The sequence below is a fragment of the Phalacrocorax aristotelis genome, chromosome 5, assembly GCF_949628215.1.
Source record: "Phalacrocorax aristotelis chromosome 5, bGulAri2.1, whole genome shotgun sequence".
Classification (NCBI taxonomy): Eukaryota; Metazoa; Chordata; class Aves; order Suliformes; family Phalacrocoracidae; genus Phalacrocorax; species Phalacrocorax aristotelis.
In genome coordinates this window covers 60312527-60337312 of record NC_134280.1, presented here as the reverse complement: position 1 = coordinate 60337312, position 24786 = coordinate 60312527, and the positions used below count along the sequence as shown (strand labels likewise).

The 24786-nt window shown below is 40.7% G+C and overlaps 1 protein-coding gene across 2 annotated transcripts in view; it reads right to left on the bottom strand.

The window, feature by feature from the left end:
- The window catches only part of PARVA (parvin alpha), a 67815-nt gene extending 44762 nt beyond the window's left edge, over positions 1-23053 (bottom strand). Inside the window, exons 1-2 of one of the 2 annotated variants that reach the window (XM_075094849.1) lie at positions 22755-22846; positions 18696-18792 (exon numbers count right to left, since the gene is read on the bottom strand). Coding sequence is in view for 1 of the 2 variants with exons in the window: in XM_075094848.1 (XP_074950949.1) it covers positions 22755-22890 (136 nt within the window). In the remaining variant the exon portion in view is untranslated. Of the gene's footprint in view, positions 1-18695; positions 18793-22754 lie in introns of both variants that reach the window. The other variant, XM_075094848.1, reaches the window with a different exon arrangement.
- Between the last annotated feature and the right edge of the window lie 1733 nt (positions 23054-24786).

Sequence of the window (24786 nt, the reverse complement as noted above, 5' to 3'; positions counted from 1 at the left end):
CTGTTTGAACTTTGCCTTAGAAGACTGTTTCCAGTGTTAACTGCTGATTTTACATTACATACTAGATTGTGTAGTTCTCAGCATAACCTCCAACCTCCTGCAATTCCTGTAAAACACTTTTTCCTGACAATTTTTAAAGTCGTCTTTAAAAAATATTAGAAAGAGAATCTGATAGTCTATGCTTCTAGAAACCAATGCTGTCAGAATTAAGTTTAAAAGCACTGCATGTGGAAAAGAAAAAAATTTCTGGATCAATCAAGGCTTAGTGTAATAAAGGGAGGATGTTGCCTTTAACAGTCAAAGGAATCTACCACCTTGTTAAAGAGTACCAGGCCAGCTAACCCATGTTGATGAACAAACAGGAGATTTTCAGTTTCTGGGCCCTCACACAGTAAACCTGTTGGTTTATAATTACAGCGCTCTCTGCTTTGCCAGGGCAGGGGAAAAGGGCAGGCGAGAGGCTGTGCTCCACCACAGTAGCACCTGCATGCAAATGCAGCAATATCAGCTTAGGGGCTCCGAAGGGAACCACTTGCCATAAGTAAATGCAGTTTGACAGCAGCTCCTAATAAGAGGAAGGAAATGAGGGAGAGAAAGAAAAGTGATGGGAGACAAAAGGACTTTATAAAACAAGGCTTTATTGCTTTCATTTGTAGCATTTTCTCTTTGTTCTGTTTAAGCACTAAGCCTTCCAATTCCAGATACTGCACAAAAGAGATACCTGTCTAAAAAAGTTTATTTCAATTTGGAACTGTCTTGCAAGATGCTTCACAAACTCAGCAGTCCATTATTAGGAGTAACAATGAGCTGCCTCTAATTAATCTGGCATAGCCTTTGCTTCTGATACCAATCAAATCAATATTAATGGCGAGTTTGTGCTCCCTCATTACAGCACAAAATGGGTACCAATCTTCTCATGAAGATTTTTGGATCATAAACTGTGTTTGAGGTCAGTGTAGTTGGCTTCTTCCCACCCCCCTTTTTTCAACCAGGATGGAAAAAATATATAATGATGTGTTATTTAGTACCTGGATAAAAATCTACATTCAGGCTGCCTACACTGGGAGACTGAAACCAGTTCAATATGAAGAAATCTCAGTCTAAGAAAATAAAGATTTTAGTAGCTCACAGAGCTCAAATTAAACACTTAAATAGGTAACACTAGATATTTCTCATGCTGCCTCACATTTCTCTATTTATTTTTATCTGCAGGATCAGGCGTGTTAGAGAGGGAGGCCTGGTAAGAATTGCCTCAGCCATCATTCTTGGTTACTTACATCTGTGGTCAATTTTCCACACTTTCTTCCATAAAAGGTAAACGAGGCACTGTACTTGCAACAGGATAATCTAAACAATATGAACAATGTTACTGTTAAAGACCATCTGGCTCATCAAGCACAGCTCCAGACTTTTAACTCCTTGAATAAAGTGTGGAACCCTGCAGTGTATTTTTTTATCCAAAAGTCATTTTTAAAATGGTAAAAGTAGAGCTCCTGGAGACAAAAGGGATTCAGAGTGTGAGGAAATGCATTTTTGTTTTTACCCCTCTTGTATCTTACACATGCTGAAATCCAGACTAGAGACAAACACTTAGACGTCACATTTTTTACATAAAAAACCCTCTAAAATTTTCTTTAAGAAGCCACTGCATATAACTAGGATATGTGCAGTTGGCATTTCAGAGGGGAGACAACAGGGTTAAGTATTTCATAATTCACTTCAACTTAATGGCCTGATCCTGCCACTTCTTAAAAGGTAATAAAAGTCAAAGAAGGGTCACCAGGAATTAGAAGAAAAAAGGGGATGTGGGGGGGTGTGTGTGTGTGAGTGTGGGGTGGGTGAATGCAACCAAAGAAGGCTTTTGTTAATTGTACGCACAGTTTCTTATCTGTTTGATAAATTAACAAGTGGCTGGTTGGTGGGAGAAAAATGTTAAAGCAATGCAGGGGCAAAATAACCTGGAAGGCGGCAGCTGGTAGGGAGAAAACCGAGTGATCCAGAAAGTCCAAAGAGCAGAGGAAGCACTGGAGCTGGCCGTACTCTGTGGACCAGGAAGGCAGATCATGGCTCTGTGCCTCAGTTTCCCCACCTACACACTCATGGAGTAATTGCAGCCCACAGAGACTGTCAGGATTCACTTCAGTTCTGTGAAGCGCTCCGAAATACAGAGCGGCAGCACACCCCGTGCCTTGAAGCAAAGTAGCCCCACAGACATACAGGAGTTAAATATTCTTATAAATTTAAAAGGCTATGGATTTCAAAACACACTTGTTTTTGACCAGAACAACAGATAGAATTAAACCTTGTCATTGATCTTTGTTCAGTTTTCTCTCAGCTGTATCTCTGTGATTACTGTGCACAGAGTGGGTTAAACAGCTCTGCAGTCCCGTAAGTGCTGGGCTGTAACAGAGGGCAGGGTTTTGGTCCTCCAGAGGTTTTTTTTTCTCCAAAGAAGTTTTAATGGCATTATTAAAAAAAAAAACACAAAAAAACCAAAAAAAACCAACAACACCAACCAAAACAAAACAACCGACTGGTTTGTTGAAAGACTTCAATGCTTTTTTATTTAATTTCTAAAAATATTATTGGAAGGCAAAGCAAAGAAAATGGATTAGAGCATAGCTGGAGTTTTTCTTTTTGGGCAAATACAAAAATTAATTTTCATATTCATTGGCTCCCTTGCTCTAAATTCTGCATCTTGCTTTAACCAGAAACATCACCCTATCTGGTTTCTAGGTAGATCGCACACATGACTGAACCTTCCCCTACAGTAAGTTCTTCCAGCCACTCCCAGAAACATGTGCCCACAACCCTTTTTCAAAGTCTACTCTAATTTGGATCTCATTTTCATTGAAGCTATTATATCATAAGCCCACTGCAATATGTACTGACATACACATGCTAAATTCTTAACTTACAAAATCTTTAAGATGCAAGCAGGGCTTTTTTTTTTATTTTTAAAGAAGTTGTATTTAATATGTGCTCATGACTCATCAATTAAAAAAGAGCAGTGTTACAGTAAGCAAGATAGGTCAGGCAGTTTTATGATTAATGGGGTCAAAAAGTTAGAATTCATATTTAAAACTTTGGTTGCTCAAACAATTAACCCTATCTATGGAGCACCAACTATAACCACCACCCAAAAACCACCAACATAAAATTTCAGAAAGATTCAATATTATATCACAAAACACTTATTTTGGTGTGTTCCTCTGCTTAAAAAAAAAAAAAAAGCACAAAATATCTCCAATTTATTAAGAGATTTTCCGGGTTTAATGTTTCCAAAACAAATCTGGCCAAGTATGAGATGTTAGAGTACAACCTGTAAACTAGACATGCCCCAGTGGCTAATTTGCTGCAAAAGCACCCTGTTTTCTGGTGTGCCAACTTAAAGGCCCTTTCCTCATACTAAAGCTAATATTAGGATTTGGAAAAGGAAAACAGAAATAATTTGATCAACATGGAGTCTCTTGCAGAAACCTTCTGTATGTTAACGACAACATCAGTTACAGAAGTGTCTGCCAATTACACTGTACCTCTGAGAAAAATCATTCCTATTTTAAATTTATCTTTCTGCTACCTTGACTGAGCGCTCATGATAGTAAGCATCAAATGCACTGTAAGCAACTACAGGATTTTAATTAAGAGCATTCCACAGGAATAATACTAACACGTGCTGAGTGATAAGCGTATATGCACTAACACTGTCGGGTAAAGCCTTAAATTACACGCTTCAGTGCCTTAGATTTAAATCCTAGAAGACACTGGCACCAATTGCTGGGATTACAGCTTTCAATTAAACCTACAACTAATTTACTGGATTTCAAATCATTTCTTTAAGCCACACCTGTCCACTAAGCCTTTCACCACATTCACACTGAATAACCTTTAACATTTTTTATCCAGAAAGCTCAAATAGTCTTTCAAATTGAATCCTCCTCACTGCTCCATTCCACATATCTGGAAACTGAGGCACACAATAATTAAATTATCCAAACCTAATGCAAGAGCCTGTGCCATGGCCACTGTTTTTGAAAAGAGGTGACTGCACCTTGTTCCCAAACTTGTTGCTCATTCTCACTCTCACATGATCGTCATCTCTTGCACAAACATCCACATGGCCTTATGATAAATTACATCAGCAAACAGCTTCAGATTAAAACTAAACAATCAGTCAACAAAAAAAGGTTAGTTTTAGCCTCTGTCAGTTCCCAATCCCATTCATTCCACAGCCACACAAACACTTGAATTGGCTCTAGGAAGGCAACACCCCAGGGGTTACGATCAGAGTGAGACTCCATCTTTCAGTCACCTTGTAAGACTAATGAAACTACAGCATTAATGCTGGAACTTTCTAATATCCTGCTGTGCACGTGAAATCATGCACACTCAGGACCAGGTGATCATTCAGCAGAGAAGGTGAAGAGGGTGTGTATACTCAAAAAACAATATTCCAGAAAATAAAACCAACATTAAGGAATGGATCTTCAGAAAGTTGACGGTAAAACTGTGAAACTTCTTATGTAGCACACTAAAGGTACCAAAAACTTCACGTGGTAAGAGACCAAATGAGAAAAATCACCCAAGAAAATATTTGGAGAGAGGTTTAGTAAACACACATTTTAAAAGTTGCTAATGACAAACTGTTGCAGACTGGCAGAGCATTCTGAAAAGCCATTACATGCATCTCATACTTGTCTACAGCTGTACATCTCTAGCCAGTAAGCGCTGAGCTGGCTGGGCCTTCGCTAGCCTGTTTTTAAGTTAACTAGCAGATATAAGAGAGAGAGTTGCTATTTATAATAAAAAAATGCTTACTAGTTCTAGGTTTGAGTTATAAATATCTACATTCCTATTTAGATTATGAACATTAGAAACGTGCCAGATAATTATACCTACGGATGTAATTCAACTTTTCTTTTAAGACCTGAAATTTCTCTGGAGCCTTTAGACGGTCTTCTCCAATGAAACACCCAGAGGTGTTAAGTATTTTACCTTTTGGGGGCAAAGGGAATAGAAGTTGCACTCTGGTCCATGCATGTCAATTAATACAGCTAAGACTGTAGCCATTATTTAGGAGGCGTGCTCTAGGTGGGCACATCTCAGGTTGGGATTTTCAGAGCCAAATAGTAGACTTGGCAACAGAATGTTATGCTGAGTCAGCGCAGCAAAATTCTCTAGCTGCCTTTGAAAACCTCAGTCATGTTTCCATCTAACTGAAGAAAAAAGAAGGGGAAAAAAAAAGAAAACAAACAAAAATTCTCTCCTCCTGATCCAGGACTACTCTCTATTTGAAAAAGTGGTTAATTGCTCTACCAAATAATATTAAGCTTACTCAGACTAAATCTCACCAAGAAAAATCTGACCCAACTTCATATGAATTTCATTTGGCACCATAGTAAAATTTTCTTAAAACCCCATGCCCATGCTCTTGGCCAAGCCACAGATGAAGAGCTGCATGGATGGTGTGTATGGTGGAAAAGCAGTGGAGACACGGGAGAGCTCTGCGTGTGCACTTCCACACCTGCAGTACTATGCCCAGTTCTAGGTTCTCCTGCGCAAGACACATATAGAGCCACTGGAGAGACTCCAGTGAATAGCCACAATGCTGATTAATGCTCTAGAGTATCTCTCATGAGGAGAGGCTGAGAGAGCTGGGATTGTTTACCCTAGAGAAGGCTCAGGGGGATCTCATAAACGCGCACAAATCTCCGAAGGGAGGCCGTAAAAAAGGCAGAGCTGCTTTTCAGTGGTGCCCAGTGACAGGACCAGAGGTAATAATCACAAAACACAGGAGGTTCCTTCTGAACATCAGGAAAAACCTTTTTACTGTGAGGGTGACCAAGCACTGGCATAGGTTGACCAGAGAGGTTGTAGAGTCTCCATCCTTGGAGATATTCAAAAGCCATCTGGACATGCTGGCTCTAGGTGGCCCTACTTGGGCAGGAGGGTTGGACCAGATGACCTTTAGAGGTCCCTTCCAACCTCAGCTATTCTGTAATTCTGTGACGCCAGGCACACAGTGATCTTTGTAGCTCAGCAGTGACACTGTCATGAGCAATTGTGAATGGATGGAGACACACCCTATACCTCCCATCACACTGTCTGTATGAATCCAAAGTCCCAAGGCTCTGGTACACACAGTGATTCTTCAACTCAGAAATGCTCAAAAGGTTCAACTATTGATAAAAATTGGAGAACAAGGCTCCCACTGCAAGAGCAAAGAATTGAGCAAAGAATCTACCAGGCCACGCATGCCCTCAACCACTCTTTCCATCCACAGACATCAAGTAAATAACTCACATTAAGGAAATCTAAGCCATGTGCATACACAGGAACACCTCATTCTTTTCTTGAATTCCTACAAAGAGTTAGATTCATTTACTACCCTGGTACAAAGCTGTAGTGCACAAATATGCTCTGGGCATATGATCTATTACAAATCAAAACTCTTAAGAATTATTTCGTCTTTTCTCTTATCTGATGTCTGATATATTTCAAGTAGTGTTGTACACACCAGGAAGTAAATGATCTGTGGCCTTTGAGAGGAAAGAATAAAGAAATAATCTTCTCCTTTTCTGGAGACTGACATTACAAAAGTGGGTGGTTGCTTTCTGCAGATGAAATCCCTGGAACTGCACATTCTAGCCCATACTCTGTAGTAACTGCTTTGAAGCAAAAATAAAAATGCTTGAGTTGCTGATTCTTCTGCAAAGGTTTCAATGACAGTAACAACAATGTGTGCTAACACTTTTAAAGTCCAGGGAACTAAATGACAAGGAGGACTCCGCTAAACATTGAATTCTCTACAGTGACTGGATGAAACAACTGAAGAAAACTGCTGCAGCTGATTGTACTGTCTCTAGGTCTTGGCATTCATTATTTAAGTTCAGTGGAAACTGTTCAGCCTTGAAGCAGACTGACTCATGCACTTTAACTTCTAATTTCCTGCAAACGATCCATTAGTTTTTGGCAAGTTTCATACTGCACAGTACTTCCATGAAAAGGGCAGTTCCCAAACTCTTCTGATTTCAACAGTGCTTTTTGTAACAGAGTTTTAATCAAGGCTGAATTCATAGATACTTGTGCCCTTACAAAATTGAATGTGATCCCCACCTGAAGACATCCAACACACTTACCAAAGGTAAATGAATTACTTTGGTCCTAAATGTTCTCTTCAAGTGTATTTATTGGGACAAATCCTACTGGGCTATACTATACACTCCATATGAAGCAGTGGGCATTTATCAGAGAACGGAAGGTACGTTTAGATGCACAGTGTTAAGTTTCATCTTACAAGGAAAGTAAAAAAATATTTGCATACTACCTACACTTCTCTCAGAAGTGCACTACCTACTCCTATACTTCTCTGAGTTTACAACTGCTGAAGCGAGCCACTTGGTAAGTGCTAATTCCATCATTTGCAACTACAATTGTTTTTAAATTTACCATTCCCTTCAAATATTTTGTCACCAAGTGGTATCTGAAATATGTCAGTAACTCAAAATGGAAAATAACTGTGGTATCTCCAACGCCACCATTTGGTAACTGTAGATAAATGTGGTCTAGTAAATGGTGACTAGTAAAATTATTCTTCTTCCATCCCCAGGATATAATTATTTAAAAATGAGAAAAGAGACAAATGCATCAACATACATACATGGGAATACAGCTTTCAAAGTACTTGGTAGGATTCCAAATCCATATGTGCTCCAGTTCAGCTGACACAGTAGAAAAGCTTTCCCCTCTAAAATTTTTTTATTTTTTTAATTCATGCACCTTGCAGAGTGCAGGGCTGGAGTCTTGTGCTTATCCATGCTCTCAGAATGCTACAGTAAACAGATTTCCTCACCTCAGCACATCAAATCTCTATCTACACAAGACAACCATAAAGAGGTTGCAGACTTTTCATGCTCATTCAGTTCCCTAGCCCTCTCTCCTGGGACTGTCAGCAAACACAAATTACTAACTGAGATTTGCAAAAATACTCTACTCTTTGTAAGAACTGACCCAATCTCATCCAAATAATTTTACTTAAGTGATACAACCATCAAGTGGTAGTGGATTTTTGGCCACTATGGGAAAGATTAGATGTGACAAACTAGGCAAGACGGACTAGTAGCAAAAAAGTTTTACAAAATAGAAGCAAGCTCCAGAATGGTTTGAAAGGCTTGTTTTTAAGTGTTTAAAAATACATTGTGTTAGACTAATGGGGCTTAGACATTGTGGGAACTTAAGTAGCTATTTAGGCACCTAGATTACATATGTACTTGGGTGTCCAAAAGACGCCTACCAGCTCTACTGGTAAAGCCCACCAGATTTCTAATTCCCTAGTGCTGGACATGAACACAGACATAAAGCTGATTAAAAAAACAGGTGCTTATTTCCCAGCCTCCTTTCCCAAGCTAGATTTTGCACAAGTATTTCCACTGTAAAAAATATACGCAAAGATGACAGACCAAAGTTATAATTATTATTACCTACAGTAGGGGGTTACCTTATTTTCTGCACAAGCAATGTGGCATTCAGTGTTTCATGGCAATGCTAAGTTTTCCTTATTTTCTTGGTATGTAAGTTACTATCCTCCACTTCAAAATGAAATCTCTCCTACCTTGCTGAAACCACTAGGAAGTATCCCCAAAGATCGGTTAAATATTCAAACAATTAGCATAAACCTAACCCCTTTCTCGCAGTCTTTTTTTAATGGTCTCTAATTTCCTAATTTTTAAAATGTGTGATTTCTTGCAGCTATGCTTACAGTTCAGTCTGACAGATCTGCTTCATTCTTTCCACTACGTTTTCAAGCCTTAATATAGTATGTGCCTGATTTAGTCCTTAAGTTCTCATACTCTGACTTGATCCATGTATGCACCTCTTTGAGCACATGAATGGTTTCTTGACTTGTCTACTTGACTTGTCTACTTGCACGCTTATTGTTAAGCGAGGAATTAAGTGGTTTATCAGACTGATCCCAAGTGCTTAGCATCTGAACAGCATGAATTTTTACTCAGTTGAGTAGGAAAACTTTTCCCAGAGCTTCATCTCTCCATCCATGCTAACTGCCTACATGTGACTCTACTTTCCTGACACAAGAATAACATTTACAGACATTCTTATCTCCCTGTGATTTATTACTGAAACTGGAGACCAATGGTTTGAACTGGGGAATCAAATGAAGCAGAGCTGGTATACTAGTCATCTAGGAGTCAAGCTAATTTGTTAGTGCCCTTGCTGTTTCTTGCCATCAGCCACTATGCATCTACTATTTAAATTCTGAAAAGAACACCGACCTTTAATCTGTGGTATTAGTTCCTTTGACAAAATGGAAGATTATGTCTTTTTCCCACAAGCCTTCATGCGAAGCTTAGCCAGCTTCCATCTGGTCTGGCTAATTAAATGTAAGTTAACATTAAGTTAAGAGCCAGCTCCAGCCCACAGACCTTCTATTCTGCAACTGCATATTTATTAATTGGCCAAACTATTAGAGTATTTCATTCCAATTTTTGATTACTTCTATTTTCTTCATTCTCTCATGAAAACAGGGAAATGTTTTTGAAGACATATTTGCATAATTTCAGCTCAGAAACACAAAACATTAAGACATGCTAATAAGATTCTGAGCAGCCAGAAAATCGTCAGGTTTTTTCTTCTGTGTTTAACATGTTAATAAAATACCGTCATAACAGTGTGAAGGATCTGCCTATTATGCACAAGATCTGGAATCACTGGAGCTGTACACTTTTAAGCTGGCTGTGACCCACAATCTGGCCCTATATGTACTAAAACTAGAGCCAGTTGTTGTATTCCTTATTCAGTCAAAACTTTCTTTGACCTTAATGGGCATTCTGTCTGAATGAAGAACAAAGGGATTAGATCTAATATGGGGAGTTACTAATTGTAATCATGCCCATGGTTAACTTTTGATAAAATTCATTTGGAAAACTGAAAATACAGATAATTACTAAGTAAAAATGGTGCTTTGCACTGTTTTATTTTTCATATTAACTCTACACAGGTCTTGTACCTAATCTGTTTTGCTGTATTTAACATTAGATGTTAGAGAGTACAATTATAAGCTTCAAGACTTTTAAAATAAATAATGTGGCAAAGTTAGATTTATGAATATGTTTTAACGCCTGATATTACTTGGAGAAAGATTGTTACTAAGTAGAACAGCTTAAACCTCTTAACCAAATCCTCCTGCTTTGTGATAGAGGCAAAGATCACATTAAGAAATGCTATTTCTTCACATATTTATCTAATATAATGCCTGCTGCAACAGTATGTAAAGCAAATTAAAAAATGCAAAACCCAGAAAACGTCTGCCTAGTTCACACAAAAAAATTAAACACCAAATGAGCTGATGTTAACAAAAAAAACCCTCACCACAACCAAAAAGGCCAGTTAAAAGTGCAGTTTCATATAAAAATCTAAATCATATCAAGACATGCAACAGAAAGTTAAAAAAACAGCAAAAACTGTGAATGGCATAAAGCACTATCTAATGGAGCAAGACTAAACACTAAAACTAGAAAACCACTGCTCATTTCCACTTCGCACCCTGCAAAAGATCACATGGGTAAATCAACTCAATTCACCTTTTTCTGCCTCAGTTGCCCCAAGCAGATAGCACAGATAGAACAAACATTTCTCCCTTTCTGTTCTCACTCAAAAATTTGCAGGTGTTTAGAAATGCTCGGATTAAGACGTTCCATGTAAGGGTGACTATTGGCAGCCACTATTATGTTGGAAATAGAAATGGACAAGTAATTCACTTCTAAGAGACTCTGAAAATAAAATGCTGTTGTTACAGAGTGCAAGATCAACAACAGACACAAAGCATTTTTTTAATGTTTGCTTATAATATGGGATTTTCTTATCAACTTATTCTGTTCTCTCCCCTATCCATTAAATTTTAAGGTTTTTATCAAACAGGTCATTTCTCATGAACCTTTGAATCTCTGTTTTATCCTCTGCCTAGCTTATTTTATATTTCTGCTCTTACTGTACACACCAGCTGTTTTCTCTGTAGCTTGCCCTGGGAATGCTGTTCTGCACATAGAGTTGTTACCTTTTACTTGGATAAAACCAACTTAGCTCAGAATGTCTGATAAAATCCACTGGGGTAAGTCCTTCAAAAGTTAATTATGAGAAGCAAAATGCAATCTAAATTCACTAGTCCTACTCTAAGACTAGACACAGCCTTCTTCCAAAGACCCACTAAGATTCAGTTCATATTCAAAATACCAACCCTGCAATACAGCGAAATGCTGAGCTCCATTCTGACACATTTCTAGCTGATTCCTGTGAACTAACTCCTGGCACTTAGCCCATTCACGCCAGCTTTCCTCGTGAACTGGAGCCACCTTGTGCCCTCTAGAGCACCTGCACCCTGCTGTCCGTTTAGTAAAATGTTTATTTACAAAGATACTAGCGTTCTGTGCACGAAACAACTCCTAAAAAACTATTTATTCGGATTCTATATAAATTGTTTAATTTGTAACTGTTTCAAGTCAGTTAAACAAAATAATGAAGATGCAAATCAACTGAATGCTGACTTTTTTTTTCCGATCCAACCCACCACTGCAATGAGTTTTTAGTAAGTATGCAAGACACTAAGTCACTTTGAACACTTGTGCTAAAATGAGGAACACCACCACTATTTTCCAGTTTATTATCTGTTCTTACCTATAATCGAGAATTATAACAAAGCATTGACAAGAATCTGAGACCATCAGCTGCTTTGCTGCATGTTTTATTTTGCAGTAAAACAGTAAAGTCTCTTGCTCTGCAGTAATGTATTTCAGTGCACAGCATACGACCTTAAAATGTTTACAAGTGCTACAGTTCAGATTTGGCCTCTAGCCATAAAATTCAAATCCAGCTTTGAAACATACCCAAAACTCAGAGTTTAATTTCTTTTTGTCTCGTTATAAAATAGGGATCGCATGCATCAACTAGATCTGGACATATTTCCAGAGGCTACTGAGGCAAATTCTGACTCTGGGCCAAATCTATGATATTCATGTTTTTTATTCTAACAGGAACAATATCAAATGTGTTGAAGGTATGAGGGTATGAGCCAATATGTATTTCCTTTCCTTCTCAAAGCAAGGGTGATAATCTTTATTCCAAGGGGGGAGGCCAGATATGATCACACCTTCAAGTAAAATTAATACACATAATTTAAACACATGAGACCTGACATTTCCTCTTAAGCCTGAAAGCATAGGCTACCAAAAAAAAAAAAAAAAAAAAAAAAAAAGACAAAACCCTACACTACATAGTTACAACAAAAACCGTTCTGGCCTTTTACCATTCTTCTTTTTCATGCACTCTGACGACAAGTTAGGCATATCATCTTTTGAATCCAGTACTGCAATACATTATACTGCATTTACTCTGAGCACTCTGACATTATCATTATCTTCTTTTGTGCCTGACAGCAACTGCAGCTCCTATAATGCCATTATTGTAATTAAGAACAATCTGAACCATTGACAGCATTGCCTCGTTTGCTCTAGAATCCCCTGTGCATTACTGTTCTTCTAAACCAATATTCCACTATTAATAGTTTGCTGCTTTAGAACCGCCTACGGTTAAAAGAAAAAAAAATTACTAGGCCTCAGCCTAACTCGACGGTCAAAGAAGAAACTTGTTAAGAAAAAATAAATGAAAGGCTGTACACTGGCAAACTGTTATGCTTTTCTTTACACACACGGAAAATGGATTCACACCCTGCCAACCTATTCAGGCCGTTACCCAGGTGAGGAAGCTTATTTTGGCTTGCTTCAAAAGGACCACCTGTACAGACACAAAAGAAAACATCTCTCTCTTCTCCCACTAAATGTACCCAAAATACTTCTCTGTCTAAACTCTCCCTTTCATTAATCCAGCTCACAGTTGGATAAGTAGGGCACAGCAATTTAGACATTCTTGTCTGGGAAATTCTGACCTTAACACCTACCCTTGCTGCGCACATGCTCTCTAGGCTGCCTGTACCCCATCCATCTGTTTGCAAAGTATGACACCTGCTTGTTTGCTGAGCCAGGAAGGTGGTCCAGCAGAGCCCTGTGACTGCTTAACACCCAACTCTTCGACCGTCTGTAATTCCAGGGAAGCAATCAATTGTGAGCTAACGACATGCAGGTACAACTGGCAGGACAGCTTGACACAGTAATGTGCACCTCTTCGAAGCTAGGGCCAGAAAGCTCATGGCCAGGCAATAAGAAGCAACTTGCATTTTTACCTCTGTGGTAAATGAAAAGCTGGAGTATTAAGCCTGAACACAAAAGAAACCAGCACTCATTACCTGCACACTGTCTCAGAAAGGGTATGTTGAATTCTACCTATTGAACATCACTGGTAACATGGAACTTTATCTATTTTTAGTAGACATGAATACAGGAAAGCACTATATGAAAATGACCAAAGAAACATGGCTAGTGGAAAAAGGTGGTACCTCCAAAGGATAATACAGAAAAACAGATATGAAAAAAAAAAATTATTTCCTAACTCCCTTTCTCCATCCTGTTTCTAGCACAGTTAACTTACCTGAACTGTTTCCTTGTATGCTGCTGCAGCCACCGAAGCCTAGCCTAATTAGAGCACTTAAAAGTTGTCTTACTGCATGCAAAGGCAGGCAAAAGAGATTCAAGTACTATATGAGACTTCAGTAGAAATACTAAAGATGTGGTAATGGATTTTTCTTCTCGTGAACACACATTCCATTTAAAAATTATGAACCCTATACTAAAGAACCATTCAAGAAATTATAATGTTTAGACTACATTTAGGATTTCTGATGCTTTCAAAGCTTTTGCAGCATGAGATTGTATTTTCATCTCCGGAACGAGCTGCTCCACACTCTACCACGCCCTTCAGGCTCTGCTCAGAGCTTTTAAAGGGAGGCAGTAGTCGCTGACAATTGTTGCACCCCCTCTCCTACCACCCTGACTAAAGTCCCTTTATCCAAGTGGAATTTCATAGGCTTCACTATGAATAAAGATTAATCTCACCCACCACTGGGTCAGTGCCATAGACTGCTCTATCATTCCACAGGAAGGGAAAAGAACAGAATCAGCTCTATGCTAAGCAGAGAAGCCAAAAGGACTTAACCACAACTACAGCTACCAAGAATGACTCACAGAAGTATATATTCCAGGTGTTTTCTTTTGCAAAAACAATAATTTAAGAAAAACCAGATGAGTAAGATATTGTCAACCATGGCACACTATGTGGTGCTTGAGACAAACATCAATAAGAAGTCATGAAGAGAAATGAAAAGACTAAAAGTAAAGCAGGATCGCTAACTCATGACCAATGCACTCCCTTTAATTTTATAGCACCAGATGCAATTATTTCACAGGAACTACTAGAAAACTAAAAGGAAAGCAGAACATTTGGGAAATTTTAGAGCCTTGTTGCTTAACCCTGCAATTCTTTAACATTTTCAGTAAGATCATCACTGGGTTGAACAGTGGCACAGCCTAGAGCCAGGTGCAGGATTAGGGTGAACAGATGGTGGCTAATCTTCCTAATACAGCTCTGCCAATACAACTCACTCCTAACCAGTCACATCCCTATTTTTCTTTTTTTTTTCTGGCCCTTGGCTTTCTCCATCCAAGCACAAGTTGTCAAGGGGTAGCTGCATGGTAGGCTAAGGATTCACATAAGGCTGCTGATCTGATTTTTCTTTTGGTCCAAGACATCTTTTGTTTGTATTTCAGTCTGGTCACCAAAGTGAATTAACCCACTGGTGCACTCAACACACACACCCCCAATCCCAAGAGGGACAAGGATATTAAAACCAAGTGATGTTATCTATTAATAGATAGATAACAGTATAGATAACAAGTAATGTTATCTATTAATAAGTATTAGCACACCAAACAGAAAATGTATGACAATACGTATAAAGAGCAAGGCTCTGAGTGCCTTGCTACTCAGTGGTCCGAGTACAGCAACAGACTCAAAGCAGCACAGAAAGTACCATGAGCTGGAGAAGGCACAAGGGATACATAGAGCAGGCTAAGCCTCCAGCCCCACCCAGCCCTGCATTTGGATGAGCTGCAAGTGAAAATGTGAAGCACTGCAAAATATCCTGCCTTCCAGCTCACCCTCTCTCACGCGAAATGGCATCACACTGCTCCAAGCACAGCACTGACTGAACCTAGTGCAGTGTCAAATGCCCTTTCAAGGGTCATCTCTTTGTGGTTTTGGCTGCAGTTTGGCTAAGAAAATAGCCTATCATTTCGGACACAAGTCAACAGCACCATACATTTTAAAAGTAACTGGTGTGGGGAGGAAAAGGACAGAAGCAGCAGATGGAAAGCAACAATATTTTAGGTACATCTCAACCACTGCTTTTCTAAAGCTTCACTTCACAAAGAACTGTGCCCCTACAACTGCTGATTTCACCTTCAGCGGCATCAGCATCTTGCCAAAAAAGACTGCAAAACTCTGTGGATTAAGTTAATAGGAAGCACTTGATCTCAGATACAGTGAAGTAACAAAAGAACTGAACTGTCCTTATCTTAATCTCAGCGAGAAAGGCAGAGAGCCCAGTATTAAACTACTCGGTCCGCAGGGAGGCCATGGTTTACTGGTTGTAGAAGGCATTAAAGAGATAAAAGACAAAGTAGGCTATATCCCAGAGATTCTGTCCAAGGGAGTTTCACAGAAACACAGACCTGCACTTAGAGGAAGCTGCCTTTAAGCTGAGGGGTTTCAGAAGATGTAGAACCCCACAAGCAGTAATCAAACCCAGCAAGAACTTTTCTCTTTGTCAGTCTTGGTCTCTTGGTCTTCTCTTACCTTCAGGGCAGATTCCTTAAATGCTAAAGAAAACATTGGAGTTCTAAAATTACAGATTGTCTTGACAGCACGCTCACTTTACTGAGGGTGAAAATGAGAACTCCATATTTACTCTCTGCTACAGCTTTGCTTGGTCATATCCACCTTCACATTGAAGACTGGATGCATGTTTTTATCAGTTTGATATCAGGGATAGCGTATTTTAAATCTGGAGATGTAAAGAAAAAAATTAACACTGAAATAAAGGTACATCAGTCTGAGCTGGTCTCTGGGGTTTTTTTATCTCTTTCCATGGCTCTGTCCTGTAATTTGGAAGTACTGGAGGCTCTTCAACCACTTGTTCAATGCCGATTTTACTTCACCTCTTTAATCTTTTTTACCTTTCATCTACATAATTGCTATGCATCTAGCCAACTACAGCAGATACTGAAAAGAACTGACAGAGTATGCTGTCACCATGCCTTCATCACACCTGACCAGTCAGAGGTACGAGCCTGGTGAATCAGACTAGTTCACCTTCCCTCAGTTTTGATCCTGAACCATCAAACACCTGAATCTTTAGATGATCTCTAGACGTCCTCTCCAGTCATAACTATTCAATAATTCTGCAATCCAAACTTGTCAATGTCTATGACAGCATGGTCCAGCTGGCAGCTTGTGGCCACCACCCTTTCCCCACAGATGGGTAACAGCTGCTGTAGCAATAAGCACTGCCAAACCACCAAGCACTCTCATCCATGTCTGCTCACAGCACCCTGAAGAGCACAGCAGTGACCACTGTGACCAAGGCAGCACAAGGAGAGGAGGGGAGCAGCTGCTGCTGAAAGAGAAGAGGAGAGGAAGGGATGGACACATCCTTATGGAAGACATCCTCCCTCCCCCTGCCCTGCAGCCCTGTCCCTCCTCTCAGCCCAGCAGCACCTCAGAGAGCAGCTGCTTTCTGCAGCCAGACCCCTTGCTCTGCTCCTCTTCACCACCGTCCTTCCATTAACCTATTCCGTGCATGTTTAGTTTTATCCAGTATGAAACCTATAGGCTCAGATGATGAAGAAACTGCTCTAAGGGGAAAAACACAGGAAATAAAAGCCATACTTCTGTAACAGCTAACATGCCCACACTATCTAAGGTAGGTTTTTGAAGTTGAATGCAAAGATAAGAGTTCAGTGGCTCTGTGCCCACATGCAGGTAGTCAGAGAACAACAGAATTAACGGCTGTATTGGGTCAGAACAGCAGATCAAAGTCCAGGGTCCTTCCCTGTTTAGCTATTCTGATGGCATAAGGCGGCCCAGGGTCGATGTACTGATACGTTGCCGTAAAAGATAGAAATTCAAAAGCACTGATATAAGAGTGACGGTAAAGCCTTCCCCATGCCATTTCCTTTTCATCGGAAACACTGTATGTCATCTTCAAAGCACCAGTATGAAATTAGCATTCAGTGGCCCGCATTCAGTGGCCCATATTCATCATTTGCACTACATATTAGCAAACATGACAGTAGGACATATATCAGTTCTTCTTTCAGTTTCGTCTGCATTACAAATACCACATCAGGTGAGAGCATTAGAAAACAAAAAGCCTGCAAAGCATTTAAACTAGTCGAGCATCTCTCACATGAGAAACAGATGAGCAAAACAAAAGTCTACGGCTATTAAAAAAAATAGTCCTTTACACCAGTAGCGCATTACTCAAAACGAAGTTGCAGAGGCAGGTCCAAAGAAAATTATTAAAATGCATCAATTAGAATTCAGCAGAATGCTTCTTGTATACTAAGAAATACACTTATTTCACAGTAAAATACCCAGACCTTTTGTTTATTTAAAACACCTGAAAGGCTCTCATCACCCTACACTTACTGTTGTTTTTAATTTGTTCTAAATTCATATTCTGTGACATGCATAATGGCAATAAAATAAAGATTAAGAAATTGAAGGTTATTATCAAGAAATAGCAGAATCTACCATATTTTACACTGTTAACATACTTTTCCCAATACAGAGAATACGACCTACTGTGACCTCAAATACCAAAATGAAATAAAACAAGACATACGAAAGAAAAAGACGAAATATTCTAAGTGGAAGCTAGAAGAATATTCATTCCTTCTCCTGCCCATCAACACCAAATAAACCAGGCAGAAGAGCAGTCAAATTATTGAAACTGATGTCATATCAAATTGGAGAATCAACTGAGCCCATACAATGAGCAGTAATTGCTCTCTACCACATTCATGGGTCGAAGCCGTCTGTTCCTCATGTGCTTCTATGCAATTTCAGTAATTCTGAACTTTGGTCTCCGTTCCCAAATGTGTCGCAGATTTATTAGCATGTCAGGGGCTAATTCTTAAGATCCTCCACTAATTTAAGCTATCAGGAGGAGTGAAATTTCTGTGTCTATAATTGCCAGGCCAGGAAAACTCAAGGACAATCACACATGACCTTACTGAACACAGCATGAAAAATTCGTAAGATAACACAACACACACCCCTGCATCTGAAAAAAAAAGAGGTCATTCTGTTCTCTCCTTGCACTTGTATAAAGATATGTTTAGTACACAATGTACACTACTATATGGAGCTTACAAAAATTTTAATTTGCAGTTGGTTTTTGCTAATGCAGTGAGCTTCACCATGCATCTAAGTCCTGCTAGATAAGGACTGGAATCCTCCAGTAGCATACATGGGGTGGCTATATCTTTGAATGCTTTTCAGGAACGAAACGGATAGAATCTTACTATAAACTACAAGTAATTTTTGCATATGACAGTTTAGTCATAAATAGGGCATTAAATATTCTAGTATTATCTCATAATTTTCTCATTAGATAAAAAGCTAATTATAATTAATTCCAAATATATTTAGTAATTTGTAATTTTTGTTACCTTAACAGAATTTAAACACTGCAGCTGCTCATTCTCTCACATGAAAGACTGAAGTACAATGTTCTCATCCTTGAATTACACCAATGGTGATGAGATACTGTAAAGGAAAACCAGGCTAAGATCATACGTGACAAGATGATGACATAAGCAAATTTGAGTTCCAAATTTCAGATCTCATGAAATATTCTCTAATATTTAATGACAATGTGTTTTCCAGATTAACATACGTCTTAACGCATGACTAATCCATGCTCACATCATGTGTGATATCCCAAGTAACAGTATTTTGGGTTACTCTCTCTGTTTTGGTCAACAACTTGTACTGTGATATTAGAGAACTCATTTCACTGGTCTAGAATATTCTCGTCTCTAACATGGGTGGAATACTTACCATTGTCAAGAATTTCAAAGTTTGTAAGGAAAGGCTCGCTATATATTTTTATATATATATTCATACACATAAATTAATGTTATTATAGAAAATCCACTTTATATCGTAGTATAAACTATTTTTGGTACATATAAAACTACATAGACTTTACTCTCTTTATAAATAATCTGTATTATTCTTTACCATATAGTCACTTCAGATCCTAATGGATTTTAATTTGATGGAGCACTTTGGCACTGGCTCTACTGTTGCAATATATAGAAATATCATTTTGACAATGATCAAAATACCTGTTGATGGCATAAATACAAAAACCATATATGTATAATTATATATCATCTATAACAGTTAACTACATAAGTAACACAGATAAAACATTTTTGCATTACTTAAAGACACTAATTCTTAGCCCTTGTGGTAAAATACTGAAGTAAATCAGTAAGCTTCTGTGCTCTATGTAACAGCAGCACTTCTAGCAACTGAAAGACAGAGAAATTTTCAATTACCCCTTATTTATCACAACTGCACCAAGTCCCCCTGACTTTCTTGACTTATTGCTAAGTTGTAAGACCCACATATACTCCTGAGTTTTTTATTCCAGGTGTGTACCCTGAGCATGGTCTGGCTTAACACAGACAGGGGGGCATGCAGCAGAGGAACAAAACAGAGGGATGTGTGCAGCAGCCCCTTGGCAGGCCCTGAGGGTGCGCAAGTTGGAAAAAAAGCCACAGTAGCTCTAGCCAGATCCTTAACCCAGTTGATCAGGAGACTGGGATGACAGAGGCATCTTCTGCATAGTCTACATTCATCTAAAAGAATAATACTTTTTCTACTGCTCCATACATTAAAGATAACTATAAATTGGAATAACTGGAATTGTTGCCTCATGAAGCAATACTGACATAGGTGAAATCCAGAACATGGATTTACTCTACTGGAATATTAAAATCACAAAGCACAAGACTAAGTAGGTAAACCACAGCATTATTTCTAAAGAGTTACTAACAGTTCATCATATTTAGAGACTTTACATGATTAGAGGTCAACATCCACAACAAAATGGGGTAGAAATCTGTATCAGACTAACAAACTGGATTAGAGTATAGATCCTGATGTTCTACAAAAAATATGACAAAAGGGTAAAGGTGCCACCCAAAAGTACTTCATTCTAGTTTACAAAAGTTGAAGGTCTAAACATGGCCACTAGAAAAAACATTTTTTCAAATGCCTATGACTTATACTTTAACATTTTCTAATACATTATGTGTGTTAACAGCTGACTCACCATGTATGCTCCTATGACTGAGACCAGTATCTATATCCACTAGATAAGTTGGTTAAAAGGGGGAGGGGAGGGGAGAATAAAAGAACAGAGCCTAGACGAACAAGCAATCTGAACTACATGAAGTTCCTAGCTGGAATTCAAATACACCTGGAGCCTTACAAACTGTGGCAGCACAACTTAAGGTGGAACCCATGTGTGTCAAAGCCTGCAAGAAACAAGGTGAATCCTTAATAGTTTGCAAACCTGTATTTATTTCTAGTGGAGAAAAGATCAGGAAGCATGAAGCAGACAGGCTTCACAGTAAGGATTTACCAGCTTTGAAGCCATCTGAATCTGCTAAAAACAAACGAACAAGATAACATAGTATCAATCTCACCACTATATGTGCTTCCACTAAAGAAATGTGATAAATACATGCAGAAGTAAGGATGTTAACGTGAATTTAATAAAATACTTTTTCTTCCATCAGCAAATAACAAACTCCTCACAAAGTTAAAAAAAATTCTCCAATCACTGTTACTTTTAAATAGACTTTAGAAAATTAGTAAACACAAAGGACAAGCATAATACTAATGTTCCAGAATTTCAAAAGGGTAAAATATCAATATGATGACATAATGAAATGGCAGGTGTAGGTTTTAGTCAGTAAATTTAATACAGACACTGAAGTAACAAGAAGAAATTTTATTTCACAGAATACATCTTTTTGTATGATTACAAGATTGTGGATAAGAATAACTGCTGCCTCTCACAGTTTGCTGAAGATTTGTGACTTAAAGGTGTCTGTCACTGAGGAAAACAGCATTGTTTATATTAATAATGGACATACTAAACCTTTTACAAATAGGTTAAAGATCTCCACACATACCTACAATATAGAGTCATCACAGAAAATTGTTGCTAGTTCAATGCTCCTTATATTCATGAATACCCTAACAGAATAATATAACAAGCTGGGTAACTAATAATGTTTGCCATTATTTACTATTTCATCAACTTCTGGGCCATCTGCAATGACCAGAAAAAGCCAACTAATGGGAGCACAATTGTGCAACATGCTTTTTAATTGAAAAGCAAGACCACACATCTCAGAAAGGTGACATGATAGATAGAGTGAGGGGCTCTACTTGCCAAAGTTATACCACCCTTGACCACAGCACTGGTGCTACCCTGAAATACTGTGCCTGGTTTCACTACCCATGTATATACATCAGAAGCAGGGGACTGCTGAGCACAATACCCTCCTTTGCACTTGCAAGCAATAAGCATTGCTTGAAAAACTGTTTTGAAGTGACTGTTACTTTGGCTCTATTTGCATCACATTTAAATTAAAATCAGCTGCGAAAATGATGGGTGAGTGAGGTTAAATTCCAATTCTCTGTCTCATGGGATTCTAAATAGGCTGATTCAGTAGGGGGTGGATATTAATTCACACGTACGGACAAAGAACCAGACTGTTGTACATGCTCAGTGTTCCTCCAAGGTCGACTGTCGTGAGACGTGTTTTTTGCTCAGTACAAGAACGATCAGGTTAAGTTGTAAGCCCTTGAGGAGTGATTACTATTACAAACATTAACTCAGTCGTGTACACTACACTGGTTTCTCAGAGCAATGCGTATCGACTATGCTGTACAGCAATATAAAGCAACACGTTATGAGTCGAAGAGAATTTGAGCACCAAGCTTTTGGGTTTTTGCACCGCAACACAGCAGCCGATTCCTGTCGGGCTGCGAGACACAGCCGAGGAGTGCGGCGCCCGCGACCTGGACAAGCCCCAGGCTACCCCCAGTTGCGCGGAGCCGAGGCGCTGGAGCCCGCAGGCCTGGCGGCCCCGCAGGCCGCCGCGGCCCTCGCCCGCCGGAGCGCTTCACCTACTGCGAGAAAACCCTCCCCTTGTCCAGCCCGGCACCCCAGTCCGTCCCGCCTTGCCCGTCTGACCCCGTCCGGCGGTACGAGTTCAGCACTGCCCCCCACACAGGGAGCACCGCTCCCCCGGCCCAGCTCTGGGCCCCTCCCCGCCGCCGCCCGGCCGGCGGTGCGGCTGGCCCGCCTCGTCCGCACGGCCCAGCCCGCCCCGGCGCCGCTAGCGGGGGCCGTCGCCCACCCGCGCTCCCGCGTTTCTCCACCGTGACGCGCTGGCACCGGGGAGCGGCGCCGCAGCCCCCGCCCGGTCCCCGCGAAGCTGCGGGAACAAGGCGGCGCGCTCCTCCCTCGCTGCTCGCCTGCCCACCCCACCCTACGCGTCCTTCCCCAGTCAGCCCCTTCCTCCCCCTCCCCAGAGCCTTTTCCTCTCCCTCGTCTCCTCCTCCTTCCCCCCACCCCCCCACCCCCCCCCCCCATTTTAAGGTAACTCCCAGGGAACGTGCAAACCTGGAATTTTTACCTTCTTTGGCTTTTTTCCTCCTCGCCAGCGTGCCGCCGAGTTTGCCCAGGAAGGAGTCATCTTTCTTTCTGGACGGGGGAGATTTAGGGGTGGGGGACTTGGGAGAAGAAGGGGACTTTTGGGGGGAGGTTGCCATGATGGCCCAGCCGCCGCTGGCGCTCGGGAATGGAGGAGACGGGTCCGAGGCCCCGATGCCGTGGGAGGCTGCTCCCAGCTCTGAACGGAAGCGGAATTATTTCAAGCATTTGAGGCAGCTCCTGCTCCGCTCTCCCGGCTCTCCCGCTCCTTCCCTCCCTCCCGCCCGCCCTCCCGGCGCCCGCCGGGGAGGGCCCGTTCCCCTCGCACGGCTCACGCCGCAGGCCCCCTCCTCAGCCCAACGGCCGCCCAACGCCCCCCCTCTCCATAGCCCAACGGCCGCCTAATGGCCCCCTCTCCTCAGCCCAACGGACACCAAACGTCCCCCCCTCTCCTCAGCCCAACAGCTGCCTAATGGCCCCATCTCCTCAGCCCAATGGCCACCCAACAGCCCCCCTCTCCTCAGCCCAACAGCCTCTCCTCAGCACAATGGGCACCCCTACCTGCCCCTCTCAGGGGGTTCAGCCATGGGCTGAAGGTCCTCGTTTTACCTGCCCAAGGGGTCTGGTCCTTTGGGCTTAGGACAAGGGTGTTCTGCACAGCCCCAGGAAGGAGGAAGCCTAGCAGCAGGAGCCAGGCTGGGCCTCGAGGAGGGCTGCAGCCCCAGGGTGCTGTGGAGGCTACGCTTCCCTCCCAGCTGGGGAACCCATAGCTTTTTGGGTGGCCAGCATGCCACTGAGGCACAGAACAGTGCCTCGCCCGGTGGTCCATCCATCTTTACACTGCCTTGCAGGGGAGCTAGTCACTAACTCAGACTGGCTGGTCGAGCACAATGTCGGTGATCACATGCACGGCAGTGCTAGTTAAAACGAGTGCCAAAGAAACACAGGTATAGACAGGCAGGACCAGGGCTTGGACAGCTCAATTCATAACTTTGTAAGTGAAGGCTCTGGAAAGATGGGGGGTCACAGCTGCAGGCAGATGTTTCTACACGCTGTGGGCCACACTGATAGAAAAGAATCAATGAAGTAATAAAGTGTCACTAAACAGTTTTGTGCAAATTACAATTCCAGCTTACTACGTACATCCCGGGCTTGAGCACATTTTGCAAAGCAGCTTTTCTGCCTGTATATTTCTACTACATCTGTGGTCACAGGCAGCGGGCATTGTCATGTCCTCTTCTACAAAACAAACCAACTGTTGTAGTCAGACCAGTATAAAAGCCAGTGGGAGAGAAAGGTGACTTAGCATGATAGATTACCTATACCGATCCTGCTTCGATTTGCAGATGAGTAGCTTAAGAGAGAAGTATCTTTAAAACAGAAAATTTTCTGTGACTGGTTCAGGAGGCACCCAGGACTGGAACAGCATTAATGTCATCTGGATGTACAACTTTCACTTACCACTTAATCACTTGATTAACAATTCAGGCAAAAAGCCACACACACTTCATGCAAATATCTAGCTATCCATTAGGCATAATAAGTGAAATGAGATTACCATGAGGATATTTCTAAATCAGCTAATAATTGTTGTGTTTTTACCAGCCGGTAACATTGGTTAGCTGATGAAGGGTAGACATCAATGCATATTTGTTGCATGCAGTTAGTATATGCCCTGGAGAAAAACTTTATTCATCCATACTGTCATCAGTTAAAAGCAGGAATAAGCCCAAGCCGTTAGCACAATCTCTCCTTTCCTTACATCGGCTGTCTGGCTTGAAGCACCGATTGTGTCTCAGGACTGTTGTCTACAGAACAGTCAGAGTTTCACACATTCTTTTTACAGAAGTGCTACTCGCACAGTGTATGGATCAGGAAACAAACAGTTTTGAATAGTTTTTAAGAACATAATAAAGGACTGTTTCAAAAGAAGGAGAAATAAACATGTCAAGCCTTCTTTTATATGCATGTGAATCTGTGGCATTCACAGAGCAACGATCCAACTAAAACTCCAT